Source organism: Leptonychotes weddellii, chromosome 14 (genome assembly GCF_054177405.1).
Source record: "Leptonychotes weddellii isolate Sample4059 chromosome 14, ASM5417740v2, whole genome shotgun sequence".
NCBI classification, from domain to species: domain Eukaryota; kingdom Metazoa; phylum Chordata; class Mammalia; order Carnivora; family Phocidae; genus Leptonychotes; species Leptonychotes weddellii.
Genome location: NC_138382.1, coordinates 79,783,691 through 79,800,250, shown reverse-complemented (window position 1 = coordinate 79,800,250; position 16,560 = coordinate 79,783,691). Strand labels below are relative to the sequence as shown.

General features: G+C 61.1%; 1 protein-coding gene and 1 long non-coding RNA gene across 3 annotated transcripts in view; both read left to right on the top strand.

Annotated features, from left to right (window-relative positions):
• Positions 1–3: 3 nt before the first annotated feature.
• Positions 4–2,665, top strand: LOC145717170 (uncharacterized). The gene is made up of 2 exons (XR_014140230.1): positions 4–79; positions 118–2,665. It is a non-coding gene; the product is annotated as an uncharacterized LOC145717170 (long non-coding RNA).
• Positions 2,666–15,446: 12,781 nt separating this feature from the next.
• AGPAT2 (1-acylglycerol-3-phosphate O-acyltransferase 2) overlaps positions 15,447–16,560 on the top strand; it is a 14,032-nt gene continuing 12,918 nt past the window's right edge. The window contains exon 1 of one of the 2 annotated variants that reach the window (XM_081803966.1): positions 15,447–15,493. In XM_081803966.1, the coding sequence (XP_081660092.1) occupies positions 15,462–15,493 (32 nt within the window). In that variant the 5' untranslated portion in view covers positions 15,447–15,461. Of the gene's footprint in view, positions 15,494–16,020; positions 16,412–16,560 lie in introns of those variants that run through there. The other variant, XM_081803965.1, reaches the window with a different exon arrangement.

Genomic DNA, 16,560 nt, shown 5'->3' with positions numbered 1-16,560 from the left:
GCCGTCACCTCCAGCTCCAGCGTCACCTCCAGCTCCAGCCGTCACCTCCACGCTCCAGCCGTCACCTCCACGCTCCAGCGTCACCTCCACGCTCCAGCTGTCACCTCCACGCTCCAGCGTCACCTCCACGCTCCAGCCGTCACCTCCACGCTCCAGCCGTCACCTCCAGCTCCAGCGTCACCTCCAGCTCCAGCCGTCACCTCCACGCTCCAGCCGTCACCTCCACGCTCCAGCGTCACCTCCACGCTCCAGCTGTCACCTCCACGCTCCAGCGTCACCTCCACGCTCCAGCCGTCACCTCCACGCTCCAGCGTCGCCTCCATGCTCCAGCCGTCACCTTCACACTCTAGCAAGGAGGAAGAGCAAAAAAGTGAAAAGCCTGCCTCTCCCTTTAAGGACCTGGAAATACGTACCACTTCTGTCCCAGTCCCTGCAAGCCTAGTCACATGACCACCCTTGCTGCAGAGAAGTCTGGAAATGTAGTCTTCCTCTGGAGAGCCACGCGTCCCACTAAAACTCCAGGATGCTGGGACCCTGTAGTCTTGGGCACAAGTCACAGGAAAAATGGAGAAATGACTTAGGCCCCTGGACACATCGCCCTTCCAGATATAGCCCATCCCACTGCCTGCCTTGGACTGAAGTCAGGGGTCACGTCGTCCCCTTCAGACAGGTGTTCTGGGAGGGGTGGAGAATGGGGAGCCCAGCACATGGTGGGGATGCCATCAGGCCTGGGGAAGGTGATGTCTGCATGAAGACCTAGAGGATGAGGGACGGGGGTGGGGGTGCGGCCAGGGAGGAGCTGGGTTCCAGGACAAGGAACAGAGTGCGCAGAGGCCCAGAGGCAGCAGACTGGACCAGATAGGAACTGTATGCATTCTAGCAGGGTGTGCAGTGGGAGGTCTGAGCTAGGCAACAGGGTCCTGAGGGTCCTCAGTGGGGAGTCTGGACCCAGAACTTCAGCCCAGAGGGCCCAGGATCCCATGGACAGCTGCACAGACCAATGGCCAGTGGCTCAGCGGGCTCACTCTGGCTTGGAAATGGAGACTGGAGCAAAGGGGTTTGCCTGAGGGCTGCTGGGGGCCCAGGACCACCTCCCTGGCAGGCTGGGCGCTCCAGGCATGCAGGGAAGAAGGGCCACTATTTCAGTGTGGGGGCTTTGGAGAGGAGAGGAAGCTTGGAAGCTCTCGGGGCCCCAGGGCCAGCCCTTCAGGTCAGGGGATGGTGTGCAGGATTCGGGGGGAAGGATGGGCTGGATACTGTCAAGAGCTCAGGGCCACCTCCCCAGGCTTGGGGCCATCTCTGTCTGCTCAGGGACGGCCAGGGGCAGGAGTTATGGGGCCCTCCCGACAGCAGTCCCAGCCTGCTCCTCACTGTGTCCTCTCCTCTCATAAGGGCCCCGGCTGGGATGTCGGGCCCATCCAGGCAACCCAGGGTGACGTCACCTCGAGATCCTTGGTCGTCTCTGCAAAGGTCACAAGTAAGGCCACACTCATAGGTTCCAGGTGGACACAATTCCGTGTGGGGGCATCGTTCAACCCACCACAATGACAAAAGCAAATTACAAAGCAGTGTGTGTAGAATGAGATGGTTTTTGTTACGGACGTGTGTGTTGTTAGTGTGTGTGTGCGTGTGAGTGTGCACGCCCTGGAATAGACGTACACGTGTCTCTGTTCTGTTTCGAAAGAGGCTGGTTAGCAGTGGCTACTTTGGGGGAAGCAGAGGGCTCCTGTCCAGTTTGTAATAATATATACCTGTATTTCAGTATTTTTAAATGGTCAAACTTCGCTTGTCTACTTCAGAAGGGGGCACGAGGGAGGGAGGAAGCGCCAGCCCCCCGCTCAGCTGAGGGTCTCGCAGCTCAGTGCGTGGCGGGCAGGGCAGGGCGGGGCTCGGGTCCAGCTCTGTCCCGCGGCGGGTGCGGCTTCCGGACCTCACGGGGGCAGAGAGGGCGTTCGGTGACTGGTGACAGGGCAGAAAACCATGTGACTGAGACAGATTGGCTGGGAATAAGCATGACTGTGACTATTTCCACAGTGATGACTTTGGTGTCACATGGGGATAGTTTGGGAAACTTCCATGTGATTTCATGGGATTTTTTTTAGGGGCATGTGTGTGTAAACCCTCCTCCCTGTGTAAACCCTGTCATCATTTTTAGCTGATTGTAGCTGTTTGTTCGTTACTGTGGGCTGAATCCTGTCCAGACCCAAATTCACATGTTGAAGCTCTCACCGCCCCCATGTGATGCTGTTAGGAGGGGGTACTTGGGGGTATGGGGTTAGTGCCCTTGTGAGCAGAGACCAGAGTTCTCCCCCTCCCTCTGTCTCTGTCTGTCTCCCCACCTGTCCCCACGTGCGAGGGCACAACGAGAAGGCGGCCAACTGCAGGCCAGGACAGTTCTCCCCGGGAGCCACCCTGACCTCACATCCTGCCTCCAGAACCCCGAGAAATAAGTGCCTGAGGTCTGAGCCGCAAGGCTGCACTGCTCTGTGTGGCCCAGCATCGCCCAGCGGTATGCACCTGCCCCCTCAATAGAATCAGAGTCCTCAATCCCATTCTTGGGGGCCTGCTGGTCTGAGTTAAGTTTTAAAGGTGTTTTAACCTTGATGATACATAAAAGAAATCGTCCAACCATCGTAATAAAAATAAGCTTCCGTCTGGCCTTAGACTAGTTTTTCCCCAGCATCTTGGACTTCTTGAGGGGTGTCGTGCTGGGCTGTGGCCCCGGGGGACTGGGGGGGGGTCCTGGGGCAGACCCGAAGGGCCCCAGAGAATGGGTTTCTCCTTTGGAAGGGGCCGCAGTTGATCTGAGCGCCCAGGGCCGCAGTGCTGTTTTATGGGCTGCACCATGTTCTGTTGCCTGATGGACCCTAATTTATGTAACCAGTTGACTCGATGGGTATTTAGGATGAGCTTTCTCCTTCCTGAGCGAGGCTGGGTGAGTGACCTTCTGGCTGGATCTGTACCCATTCCTTAAATATTAACTTCAGGACAGGATCCTGCAGGTGACATTCTGGGTCAAAGGCTTTATCTCCCTCGTTTTCACGATAAACACTCTGCAGAGCCCCACCCAACTGCCCCACTGGGGCCCCTGGCTAGTCCTGGGGGTGTTCAGCTGGTTGCTTCCCTACCGCCCCTCACCCCCACCCCATTCTTCTTTCAGTCCCAGAGTGCGTCTGCTCTTGCCTGCCTCTGAGCTTTTGTGAATGTTGTTCGCTCTGCCAGGACTTCCACACACCCCCCACCCCCAGCCGACAGAGGCCCTCTGGGTCTGACAGGTCACTGGACCCCCTGGATGCTGGGACTCCCTGCAGACCCCACCCCCACCCATGTCCGAGCTCCCTGCACCCAGGGCCGAGTCTGCCTCTGTCCCAGACCTCCCCTTGGGAGCTCAGGACCTCCAAGACTGGGACCCGGGAGAAGCTCCTGCGAGACCAGCAGGGGTTTCTGGTGGGGCTGGAGAAGGAGGGGAAGGGGAGTGGAGTGGAGGGGAGGGGCCCCAGTTAAGTCTTCAGAGGACCGCAAGCCTGGCTGACATTTTGACACAAGGTCAGAGTGACCCTGAGTCAAAACCGCATCACCGAGCTGCTCCTGAATTCCGGACCGTAGAACCATGCAAGGTTTTAAGTGTCTCTACCTTAGGGTCACCCAGCAATGGATAAGGAATACAGGAGGCTTTTAGAATTGGATGCACGGAAAAGCATCGTCCATGGGGAGACTATCCTGAGAAAAAGAAGAACAAAGGACAAGGAGTCTAAAAGGCATTTTATTTAATCTATTTATTTTTAGAGAGAGAGGGGTGAGGGGCAGGGGGAGAGAGAGAGAAGCAGACTGCACTGAGCACTGACCCCATCACAGGGCTCGAGCTGAAATCAAGAGTCGGATGCTTGGGGCGTCTGGGTGGCTCAGTCGGTGAAGCATCTGCCTTCAGCTCAGGTCATGATCCCAGGGTGCTGGGATCAAGCCCTGCATCAGGCTCCCTGCTCGGCAGGGTTAAGCTGCTCCCCCTGCTTGCGCTCTCTCCACCCCCTTTCTCAAATAAATAAATAAGATCTCAAAAAAAAAAAAAAAAGACGCTTAACCGACTGAGCCGCCCAGGCGCCCCCCCAAAAAAGCATTTTGAAGAGAACTCCTCAGCACCTGGAGAATCAGATCAGTGCACACTCCTTGGCAGGAGCTGGAAGCCTCCCAAGGGTCAGCCCCACCAGCTCCCACCCCCTCTCCCCCGGGCCCCTGCTGCATGTCCCATGCCAGACACACACACAACTTCTTCGTCCTTGAGAGCCTCCCACTCTCTCTTTTCTGGCCTAAAGTTCTCCTCTCCCACTTCTTGCTCTGGTGTTCATCTGTCAGGCCATGGGTGAGACCTCACCTCCTGCAGGTAGCCAGCCTGGATTGCAGCCCCGCCGCCCCCACTGACCCCCACCCCCTGGCAGAGCCAGCTGCTGGCCGGGCCCCCACACCTGCACACACGGTCAGCTTCCCTCTTAGGCCCAAGAACAGTGAGCTTCTGGTGCCTTATGCTCCAGCTTCTGGAACCAGCACAGAGTGCCATGAGTGAATTTTCTGGGGCCTCTGTAACAGATGACCAGAAAGGGTTACTTAAAACAGCAGAACTGTATTCTCAATGTTCTGAGGCTGGAAGTCCAAAATCCAGGTGTGGGCAGGGCTGCGCTCCCTCGGGAGGTTCTCGGGAGGGTGCTTCCTGCCTCTTTGGGCTCCCGCTGTCTCCAGGTGCTCCTGGGCTGTGGCCTCTCCCTGTGTCTGTCTGTCTCTTCTTTTGCATCTCCTAGAGGGACACTGGTCATTGGACTTAGGGCCCACCCAAATAATCCAGGATGACCCACTCATCTCAAGATCCTTTGTTCAATGCATCTGCAAAGACCTTTTTTCCAAATAAGGTCGCATTCCCAGGCACCACGGTAAGGATGTGGACACCGTCCAGCCCACTCTAGGTGCACTAGACACCCACGAGCCCCTCCCTCTGCCAAACAACTGAACTCTGGGGCCTGGAGCCCTGGGGACTCCCAAGACCTTCTCCACCAACGAGGGAGCCAACTGATGATGTCTGTTGGGGCAGGTGCGTTGGGCAGGCAGAAGGCCCCTGCCCCCGAGGGTGGGTGCCCCAGCTCTGTGGGGCTCCCCAGCTCCCCACCCGCACAGCTGCAATCTTTCCCAGCACCCCTGATTCAGATCAGCAGAATTCCCACAGATTAAGGTCAAGAGAACATGTATTCAAACGTGCACAAGCCGGTGGGCAGTGACCCACCACGAGGGAGAGAACACGGGAAAACCGATATCAGACGTGGGCCCCCGAGAACCTCAGTCCCAGGCCTCGGTGGACGCAGGACAGCCCAGGGGAAGCACCACGAGGAAAGGAGGGATCACGAGGTGGTAGAGCAGCACCAAGGAGCTCGGGAGATCCACCTCCTTCCGCCCCGGCTGTAGCGGTGGTCCGGGCCTGCCTGGCGGGCAGCGCTCACAGGGATCGGAGGCCTCCTCCCGGAGGAGCCGAGTGGTGTGGGTGGTTAGTGACGTGGGTGCGGGAGGGCACGTGTTCAATAGACTGGACTGACGCTCCAGCTCTGGGAAGCTTCAGCCCCTGGGAAGGATCTGCAGTTGGATGTTCATTATTTATTCGTTCATTCAATATTTACTGAGAACTCCACCAACACTCAGGACCTGGGAATGGAAAGTAAGCAAAACCTCTGCCCCAAAAACCAAAACCTCACAATGTAGCAGAGACAGACTCATGTTAGCTTAGCTGTGCCGTGGAGCCATGAGAAAGTGTGAGTCCCGGGGAGGGTCCCATCCAGGCAGGGATGGTATTCTGGGCCTCACCGATGGCTAGGGTTCTTCGGGGCAAGGAAGGACCCACGGGCAGGGGCAGCTCCAGGCAGGTGACAAGGTGGACTTGGTGGCGTGCAGAGCCCAGACTGCAGAGGGAAGCCTAGAGGTCCAGGTTCCATCCTCTAGGAGAGGAAGCAGGGTGAGGGGATGTCCATGGAGGCGGCGGCCAGCCCTGCTCCCTCCCAGCCCTGCCAGGGCTCCTGGGACGTGGGGGACACGCAGCTGCTGCTAGCTGGCTGTCCATGCCCCTCAGGACAGACGGCTCCAGGCCCCTGAGTCCCAGAGCCCGTTGCCCCATTGGCTACAGGTGCACTCAGCACATGACGAGCTAGGATGAGCTGCTCCCGCCTCACCTCTTGCTCCAAACCCCTAGTGGAATCTTGGTGATTTCTTGTGGCTCTTGGAACTCAGGGCAGTTAGTCCCCAAGAAGGCATTGGCAAGGGCCCGGGATGCAAGGGTGAATTCCGCCTCACCCTGCACGTACCGAGATGCATGCAACCATAGATTACTTGGCCGGTGGCTAAGGCAGAGAGACAAGTATGCAGAAGACAGGCTCACCTGAGCTGGGAAGCCTAGGGGGGCCTCCTGGAGGAGGGAGCTCCAGAGCTGAGTCCCAGACGAGATCTAAGGGAACTGAGGAGGGGAGGCGTCAGTCAGGAGTGGGGCCAGCAAAGAGACCTGGCCAGGACACCTTGTCTCTGTCTGTCTGTCTCTGTCTCGTTTCCCCAGAGGTGCCCCCCGCCCCCCGATCCTGTCCTCTGGCCTCCCATCCAGCTCATCCCCAGGGCTGCCCCTGGCTGCCTCGTGGGGCTGTCCTCTGTCCAATGTTAACATTCAAGAAAGGTAAAATCACGGCTCGTGCCGATGTGAAATGAACACGTGAGTCAGTATCAGATGAGGAAAAGGGTCCATGTTACCACCTGTTCCAGGGCACACACTTGGCGCGGGCATTTCTTGAAGAGGACAGTGTAATCGTCCACCTGTTTGACTTAAATCCCCTGCCCCCGAGTCCCACGCCAACGATACAGAATCCGCGGACTTCCAAAACCGTGTCCCAGCCCAACAGATTGGCAGGTGTGGACGGCCGGGGATGGGGTGGGGGTGGGGGAGGACGCACCCCCTGCAGCTGGGGGGTAAAACCCGCTGCCTTTCTAATTATTCCTTGTATTGTGGCAAGATACACATAACCTAGAACTTGCCATCCTGTTTTTTAGGGCACAGCTCAGGGGCGTCGGACACACTCACCCCTCCCTCGGTCCCCAGGACACTCCACCTTCCCAGACTGAGCCTTGTCCCCACTGAACACAGACCCCTCCCCTCCCACTGCCTGCGTCTGTCCACCCGTGGGTCCGACTCCTCTGGGGCCTCCTGGGAGTGGATGCTTCAGGACTGGTCCTTCTGCGCTGGGCTGACCTCCCCCATCCTCCTGCTCTGGGCTGCGATGGCTGATGCTGCCGTGAACGGGGGCAGGCGGGCTTGTAAGCTGAGTTCCTTCCTTCCCGTGGGGCACGGAGACTTTGCCGGGCCACCTCCCATGAGCCATCCCAGCCTGCACACGCCCAGCAGAGCCGCCCCGGGGCTTGACGCGGAGGGACATTCTCAGTGTGGCCGGGATGCCCCCTGAGGACGTCCGCCACACTCTCATTTGCCGTGGGAACCAGGGGCAGGCTCGGCGTTCCGCTGGCTGGCCTGACGTGGGGAGCCCTGGAGCTGCAGGAGAACCAGCGTCAGGGGCCCAGCGAGCACATGTGGGAGTGGGGGGGTCGTCAGCACCCACAGAAAGCGGGGAGCGCCCCGGCGGTGTCCTGGGGACGGGCGGAGGGGGAAGGGGAAAGGGAAAACTTGACCTGAAGGCACTGGCCCGGGTTTCTTCTGTTGTGCACCCATGGACAGATCAGAACCCACATGCCCGCGCCAGGCTCACGGGGCCTCCACTCCAGGCCGTTCCTCAAGGCTCCAGTCTGGAAGCCAGTTTTCCCCAGAAGGCCACGGGGGCCGCACACCCCTCCAGGACCCCTGTGACACCGCCAGGCGTCTTGACGCTTTGGCTAGCCGCTCCGTTTCCCAGGGCCAGCCTGGTCTTCCGTCCGCTCACTGTAACACCCCCTTCTCAGGTGTAAAGACAGAAGGACAGCATGGGATTACCAAGCCCTGGGCGTTCTATGCAACCGATGAACCACTGAACTCCTACCTCTGAAGTTAATGATATACTCTATGTCAATTAATTGAATTTGAATAAAATTTTAAAAAAATAGACCCACCCAAAGTGCCACCACCTGCAGCCGGGCAAGGACGGGGCTCTCTGAACGCGCGGGGAGAGGACGCAGCCCAGGGCTTGGGTCTTGCTCCGTGACCAGGCTGTGTCTGGGCACGGCAGCGGGCCCCGAAGACTCCGCGCATGCCCTGAGAGGCCCTGACGGGGAGGCAACCCTTCACAGGGCCCCTCCCACCTGCCTGCCTGTAGCAGGTGCGCTGGGAGCTCATCTATTTAGATGGCAGGGTCGTGACCCCCCAGCAAAACACCTGGAGCCCCCCGCCACCCGGACTTTGGGCCGGGGAGGGATTTCCAGGACTGGGGCAGGCAGAGGGCAGCACATCTGGTTTGAGCCCCGAGTTTCCAGGGACGCCCATTTGTGGGGTGGGGAGGGCTCATGGATCCTGCACTGGTGTGAACTCACGGAACCCAGTGATTAGGCTCAGGGGCTCCCTGGGTCAGGCCCCCCGGGGTACATAGGAAGAGTCCCTCTGCCAGCTAGAGCGCCCCTGGGCCAGTGCCCGGTCGGGAGCAGCCTCGGCTGGTGGGACCCACAGGACCCTTACCAAACAGTGCCAGCTCCACGAGGCCCATGGCTCAGGACGCAGGGCCACAGACGTTTAGGGGACCAAAGACGTGTTCTCCTCACCTTTCGGAAGAGAAAAAACGAACTTTTGTGGTTGAATATTACATCCATCTTTGGACCAACACAGTCATGGCGGACACTCTTCAATACGTCTTTATGGAGGAAGGAGGCCCCAAAGGACACGTCCACAAGTGCCGCCATGCTGGGGTGCCCGAACTGGGGACAGGTGTCCGTGCGGAGCTGGGACAGAAAGGAGGGAAGGAGAAGAGAGGAGAGAGGGCGGGCGCCAGGGAGCCAGAAGGAAGGAGGGAGGGGGGCAAGGAATGACCATGGCCTCCCCCGCGCTGGACACGACGGGCCGACAGGGAGCGAGCTGTGAGCCCGCAGCCTCAGGGGCTGGCTGGTGGCTCTGCTGCCCCTGCGTCCAGGGGCCCGCCTGGGGCTGGGCAGCCCCGGCCAGCTCGGGGAGCTGAGGGGCCAGGGAAAGATATCTGTGCGGAAGGGCCATGGGGCTGGGGGGTTCAGAGGGAGGCAGTGAAGCTCAAAGGGGGCAAGCTCCTGCCAAAGGCCCCTCCCCCCAAACACCTTACCCGCCCCGGCACTTGGAGGTACCTTGGCAGTCTGGTCCAGTCCATGCATCGAGCACCATCTGGGGGCCTCGGGGCGGGCCTACCCTGCTTGCAGTCCAGGGGTGATGGGATGGGGCAGCCGGCCCTGGGCGGGTGCGGGGCTCTGCTTAATCACCGGGGGTTTGCTCCCGGCCGGGGAGCGGTGGGTCAAGAGATCCTGGAGCTCCCCGCCACCCTGTCCCTGCCCTGCCGCCTGGGCTACCGTGCGGCGGTCTGTCCACTAGAGGGCAGTGCTGCCCGGCGTTTGGCAGAGGCCAGGCTGGCTGGGGTAGGGGGAGAAAGGAGACAAGCACTAGGAGAACCCAGGGGTGGGCACAGGGGATTTGGCCCTAGTTTTGGGAAGGGGTCACCAGATACAAATCAGGACGCCCGGTTAGATTTGAATTTCAGATAGACAACAAATCACATTTTTTAGTATAAGTATGTCCCAACTATCACATGGGACATACTTACGCTAAAAAAGTATTCCTTCTTTATCTGAAATTCAAGGCTTAGGGTGTCCTGTATTTCTACATGCTTGATCTGGCGACCCCCTGGGGACAGCGCGGACAGCTGCAGGGAAGTGGCAGCAGACAGGGTGGGGCCCCAGCTCTAGTTCCAAGCTCGTTAGCTCCGTGACCAGTGTCTGATGGGTCACAGGTGACGCAGGTGGATGTTGGCCGTGGAGCTGGCAGGCATCCAGGCTGAGGCAGGGTGGGGTGGGTGGGGTGGCTCGGGCTGAGCTGGGGAACCTTGCTTCTGACCTCTCACACAGAGGCAGCCAGGCCCAGTCTCCTAGACTCGGGACGCATTTGTCCAGGCCTCTGGGTGGGAAAGTGTGTGGTGACTGTCAAAGGCCAGAGAATCAGGTCAGCTTGCTCTGGAAAGGATAGCTCCAGTTGTACTTAACTGTTGCTGACACCATCTGGACTTGGGCAGTGCACAACCTGCCTAACTGTGCCCAGCGGTCCTGAGCAGTGTCTCTGCTTCTCTCCTCACCCAGATTCCCATCTCCATCTGCCAGGCTTCTGTCCCCACCAAGGCCTCTGTGCTCCTGAAGGAGTTTCCTTGGTCATGAGTTCACCTGGATTTTATCTGGGTTCGTGAATGCAGTTAGGGCCCCGACTCACTTGCCACCCCTCGGGGGCTGCTTCTGCCCCCGCGCCATTGGCCCCAAACCCCAGCCTCCTGTTTGAGCAGGTGTGCTTCTGCCTGCGCACAGAGGGGCAGAGACAGAGCTCGGACACCCCCCCCACCCCGGGGCGGGGTACCCCTGGAGAAAGCGGAGGGGAGGGATAGACGGAGGTACCTGAGGCCTGTGTGCAGGTTAGCTGGGCCCGATCTCACGACGGCTGCGTTCTTGGGCCATCTGGAGGGCCACCGCTGCCCCGGCCTCTCTTCGTACCCACCCATCGCTCCTGCCAGTGGCCCTGACCTCCAGACTTCCTTGTCCCTGTCCACGGGCAGCATGCCCACTCCGCAGGCGTCCGGCGGTCCCCGCCCGGTGTTCTGAGAGCTGAGGCTCCCCACGCGGCATGCATGCTCTTCTTCGGGACTTGTGAGGAACGGTTCCTTCATTCCTCCACCTTCTCTTCCGTTCATTTGTTCACCAGAGACTTGTGGGAGCCTGTCCTGGGCCTGACGCCCCAAGGCCCTGGGGATGGAGCGGGGAGCTGTGCAGACAGGCTGAGGCTCTGAGGGCCTGGCTCAGAGGTTGGGGGCACCTGGGAAGCCCGGGTCCCCCCAGGAGCATGGGTCTGGGACTCAAGAGACAGCAGCAAAGGGACCCACACGAGGCGGGACTCTTAGTCCCGTGGTGACAGCCTCGTCTCCTGAGTCCCTCATTGCTCCCATTTGACCAGCTGGGACAGGGGCCCACAGAGGAAGAGAGTCACCCACCAGTGATGGTGGGCGGAACTCAGGCCCAGGTGCCTGCAGAGCTGGGCTCCCTCCCGCCCACTCCCTGCCTCATCTTGAGGGACAACCCTGAGAAAGGTGAAAATTTGCTCTCTACATTGGTGAGTCTGAGCCTCCAAACTGGGTTTGCCGAGGTGCCCCCCCTGACCAACCACGTCACGGGCATAGCTCATGGGATGGACGTCGGCCCAGCCGCAGTCAGGAGGATGGGAGCTGACCCTGTGAGCCCTCCAGGGCTGCAGGAATTCAACATAGTCATGGGAAGGGTGAAGGAGGCCTGGCAGGGAGGCCACAGCACCCTCCTCCCTGCAGCCTCCTCCCAACCTGCCTCCCTGTCTCACCCCCAGTGCCAGAGGCAGGATACTGGCCTTCACAATGGAGGGGCCCCCCCAGCCCCTGGCCCCTTCTCTAGTGCTTGTTCCCCGCAGTGAGAGGGAGGTCAGAAGGGGCCAGGGCGCCTCCAGGGCCCCTTGACCCAGAGGCAGCCCCTGAGCCGGCAGCCAAAGCCAGGAGTGGATGGGGCAAGGCCCAGGGCAGCCCGCTTGGGCCCCAGTCCCACCTAGTCAGTGCCTTGGCCTGGGGAGCGCTGGGCAGCTGATCCAGTCCAGACGCCAGCTGGGCCAGGGGTGAGGTGATTGGAGGGCAGCCTGTCCGAGGAGGTGCTGCTGGCCTGGCATCTCACACGCGGCCTGTTACCCTCACAGGCCCCCAGGGGCCCATCCCTGGCCGCTCGGCACGGAGAAGAAAGCTGAGGCCCCGGCAGGAAGGGCTGCTTGCCGCTCACCCAGGGCTCCTGCTTCATCTTGCTGGCCCGAGTCCCCGGGGGTGTCCTACCTGGGGCCCTGTGCTCCTGCTTGTCCAGTGGGGGCTGGGCGAGGCCACCTCTGAGGGCCCATCTGGGACCTGGGGTTCCAGTTGCTGTTAGAGCCTCAAGTGAGCCTGCTGATCCAAGCGTGGAAGTCAGGCTCGTGTCATGCGTGGGAGGGCTGAGTGGGGGGCTGCCACGTGGGGGGCAGCTCCTGTATATAGCTGAAAGGGCCTCAGCCCCAGGACCAGGACCTCCAGCTCCTGTCCTCTTGGGGCCTCGTCTCCCCTCTTCTGCCTGGTGGTCCTACCTCTCCGTCGTTCTGTCCACTCCCGTCCGTCTCCCAGCCCAAAAGCCCTCTAGGGGAAGGATCACTCAAGCTGCTGCTTGGGCCCTGCCAGGCCCGTCCCCTAGCCTGGGACCCAGAGCTCCAGACACCACCTTCAGACGACACTTCTCTTTGGCCCCTGAGCCCGGGTGCCATCTGTCCCGGCTCCAGCTCTGCGCGCCCTGGCCAGCTCCCTCCCTGCCTCCCTGGGGAGGTTGTGGCCATAGCAGAGACCTGGGAATCTGGCCCAGAAGCCTCACCTCATCTATTTTTAAGCACAAGCCCATGAAAGATTCACAGGCTGCTTTATTTACAGGTTGGGGGTGGCCTTGGCCACCGAGAGGTCTGAAAACTTGCGGGCCTAGGGGAACTCTGCCTGAGCGCCCCAGGGCAGCCCAGCCGGGTTCTCACCTGTGCGCCCTCGTCCCCCCACCCACACCCACAAGGCTCTCCGGGGTTCCTCCCTTCCTCCCATCTAGCCTGATGCCTGCCTTCCAAGGATCTTCTTCACCTCCTGGAGATGGCCCCCACTCCCGCCAGAGGGAGCAGGGCTCATAGGGAGCTCCGCCCCCCACCATGCCCACAATCAGCTGCTCCCCAGCCCGCATCCCTGATCTTGCAGGATTGCTGGGACACCCCTTCCTGAGCTGTCATCCTGATCCCGGTCATACTTCCTCCCAGGCAGGAACCTACCTCCACACGTAGGAGACAAAGTCAGAAGTGGCCCTTGCTGGGCCAGCCTGGGCCATGGGCTCAGCTCCTCCCAGCCACTAGTGAGCCTAGTGTCCCCATTTTATAGACTAGAAAACCGACACTCTGGAGCTTTGGGTAACATGGACTATGAAGCCACATCTCGGGACTTCAGAGGCTGGGTGCCCCACCCCTGCCCCAGATGCCACATGGCGGGGAGAGGTCACACAGTGCTCACTTTATCTCAGCTTCAGGCATGGAGAGCCCTGGCCCTTCCCTCCAGACATGTCACCCAACCCGAGAGAAACCTGGAGACCACAGGGCCTCACCCGGACCCCGGCAGAAGGAGGCCCTGGGTGGGTAGGCAGGTGGGCTGGTCAGCCTCTGGCAGGTCTGCCTGTGGGAGCCAGCAGCCCCCCGGCCGCCAGTTTCCCGTCGCCCAGCACCCGGCACCTGGCACCCGGTGATGGCCCCAATCCTTGGCTGTGAGCTCCTGTGGGCCTCGGGAGGTGTGACAGCTCAGTCCCAATCATGTCTCCTGGTGTCATGTGCTGTCTGGATGAGCCCCAGAAATGCCCAGGAGGGCTCTCGGCCGTTATCTGGCAGGGACTGGGACCGACTCAGTCATGAACTCCCCCAGGTCATCGTGGGGACCCCGGGCCCCCTGACGGGGTCAATCAGGACACTGGCACATCCCTGCCCATCAGACCAGGCTTCCCTGCTCTGGCCATGCTCTGGGGCTGAACTTGAGTGGAGCCATGTCAGTCCCTGCTTAGTTGAGAATCACTGATTTAAGAGAAAATCTCTTTTCTCCACCAACCCAGAAGATTCTTCAGGGCTTCACTTTCTAGAAACAAAAAAGGTTTTGTTAGCTTTCCAAGTAGGACTTTACGGTATTGAGTATTTCTTTCAGACCCACACCGGAGGAGTCTGACGCCCCACGCCACAGGCGTCCCCTCAGCCCCCAACCCCTCTCCCCTGCCCCATCAGGGGAAAAGGGCTTTCTTTTCTTTCAGTGTTTGCCCAGGAGGAAACTGGGGAAGGTGAGATTGCGTAACAGGCTCTCTGTCTGTATGAGGACACGCAGTGTGCCCAGACCGCCGCCCCCAGGAACTGGAGGACAGGGCAGACCCCCAGCAGCTGGCAGCCTCGGGGCAGCAGGTGTGGCACTCGGTGACCAGGGTTAGGCTCCTCCCCTGTCACTCCAGCAGGGGGACTCTCGCCTCTAGGAGGCCATTTTGGGGTGCACTTGCTGGGGAGTAAGTACCTACTGAGCCCGGCATGGATCTCAGCGCTGGTCATGCACCCACGAGCAAGACAGATGGGCCCCAATGAAGTGGCCGTCTGACCAGGTCAGGGAAGCTCAGCAAGCACACAAACCTGCAAACATGTCACAAAGTCGTAGGAAGTGCTGGGAAGAGGGTCAGGGTGAGGCGGGACAAGGTGGGTGAGCGAGAGGTGGAGGGGTCCCGTGGAAAGGGTGCTGCTCAGGGACCAGAAGGAAGTCCCCTCGGGTAAGGCGGCCCTTTCTGCCCTGCAGGGCTTGTCAGTCCTGGGTTCCATTCATCCCGTCCGGACCCCCCGAGGACCTGCGGCTGCAGGCATGGCCAGTGACCCAGCCTCCTCCCGGCTGCAGCTGCACCCCTGGATGCAGGCCACCCACTCCCACCCACTCCCACATGCTCTCCGGCTTTGCTGCCGCCTGCCCAGGGGCCCATAAATCCTACAGCCTGCGGCCGGGGCAGCAGGAGCCTGTTGCAAGAGTGGAAAGAGACCAGCTCGTGTATTGACAGGGACACAAAGCTGTGTCCTCACAGACGGACCGAGACTGAGCGGAGATGCTCTTATCGGTCCCACTGAGAAACACCACGTGTGGAACTCAGGTGAAGCAATCCTCCCCACGGGGAAATGCTAGGAACATCTGTGAATGGGCTACTACGCCCTTGCAGGGAGCCCCACCTTCCCTAGAGCGAGGGGTCCCCATTTAGCTCAAGAGCGAAGCTTTTGTAGTTGCGGTGAACACGGATCAGTTTTGAGGCTGCAGCTCTTTCTGCCCACGGGTCTTGTCCCTGTGCTTTAAGAAAACCACCATTTGCCCTGAAAAAAAGAAAAAGAAAAAAAAAAAGAAGAGAGAGAGAGAACAGATCAGTTTTGGGGGCTGTCAGGAGAATATTTCAGTAACAGATTGCCTCAGCATCTGAAAAACCCAGGAGACCCATAAGGTACTTCCTGATGCCCTTAGGAGTGCCAGGCGCCCGTGGGCATTTTGGGAAATTGCAGCAGACACAGGACCCCAGCCAGCCAAGAGAAGAGGACAAGTGCAAGCTCAGTCTGCTCTCTGCGACCGGTGGGCTGCCCCTGCAGCCGTGACCTGGACATCCAGCCAGGGCCCTCCTTCCACCCCAAGCCAAGCGCTAAGTGACCGATGCGGCCAGGCTGGCCGAAGGCTGAGTTGATGTGAGCACAATCGCCCTGTATCTGCTCCTGGCCGCGGTGACGCACTGTTCCTGGCACCCAAAGCGGGCAGCCCCAGCCGCGCCCAGAAGCCCGCCCCATTCCTACTGCCTCCACCCAGAATCTGTGTGTGCCCCTCAGGCCCGCGGAGCGAGGTCGCCTCCCGTCGGACCAGCCGGGTCTCCCTGCAATTGCCCCAGGGGACCCGAAGGAGCAGGTGGCCCAGGCGGCAGTCACTCGGGCGCGGTTCAGGGGCTCCTTTGTGTGGCGACCGGGCTGCCAAGGAAGTCGCGTCCTTGGGTCGACTTTGGAGCTACGCTTCTGGGTTAAGGGGCGTTGGGGATGTGGGGAACACAAGGCGGGGCGGGGCGGGGCGAGGAGGCCCAGACCGCGGGGGGCGGTGCCAGAGCCCAAGTTTACCCGCCGCGCGGCTGCGGGGCCGGGACGCGGATCGCGCGGCCAGGAGCTAGGTGACCGGGCGGCGGGGGCAGGGGGAGTGTCGCGGGGCGGGGCGGGGCGCGCCTCACCTAGCAGCTTCCTGGGCACGCTCGCTCCCCTCTCCGCCCCGGGCCGCCCCGCCCCTCCGCCGTCGCAATAAGGGGCGCGGGCGCACGGGAGGAGGCCCGCGGTCGCCAGCCCACAGGTCGTCCTCGCGCCCGCCGGCCGGAGGAGCCGAGGCCAGCGCCGTCGGGGCTCCGGGGACGCCGCCGCGAGGACGCGGTCCGGGCGTGGCGGGGCCATGGAGTCCTGGCCGTGGCTGACCGCCGCGCTGCTGCTGCTCCTGCTCGTCGTGCAGCTGAGCCGCTCGGCCAGGTTCTGCGCCAAGATCACGCTGTACTGCGCGCTCTGCCTCTCGGCCTCCACGGTGGCCGCGGTCATCTGCCTGCTGCGCCACCACGGCCGGACGGTGGAGAACATGAGGCAAGGGGACCTGGGGTCCGGGGGGGAGCGGCGGGGGCGGGGCGAGGCGCGGGGGGACAGCGGCGGGGCGGGGCGGGGCGCGGGGCCCGCGGGGACTGCGCCGACCGGGGGGACAGCGGCGGGGCGCGAGGAGCGCGGGGGGGGGGGGG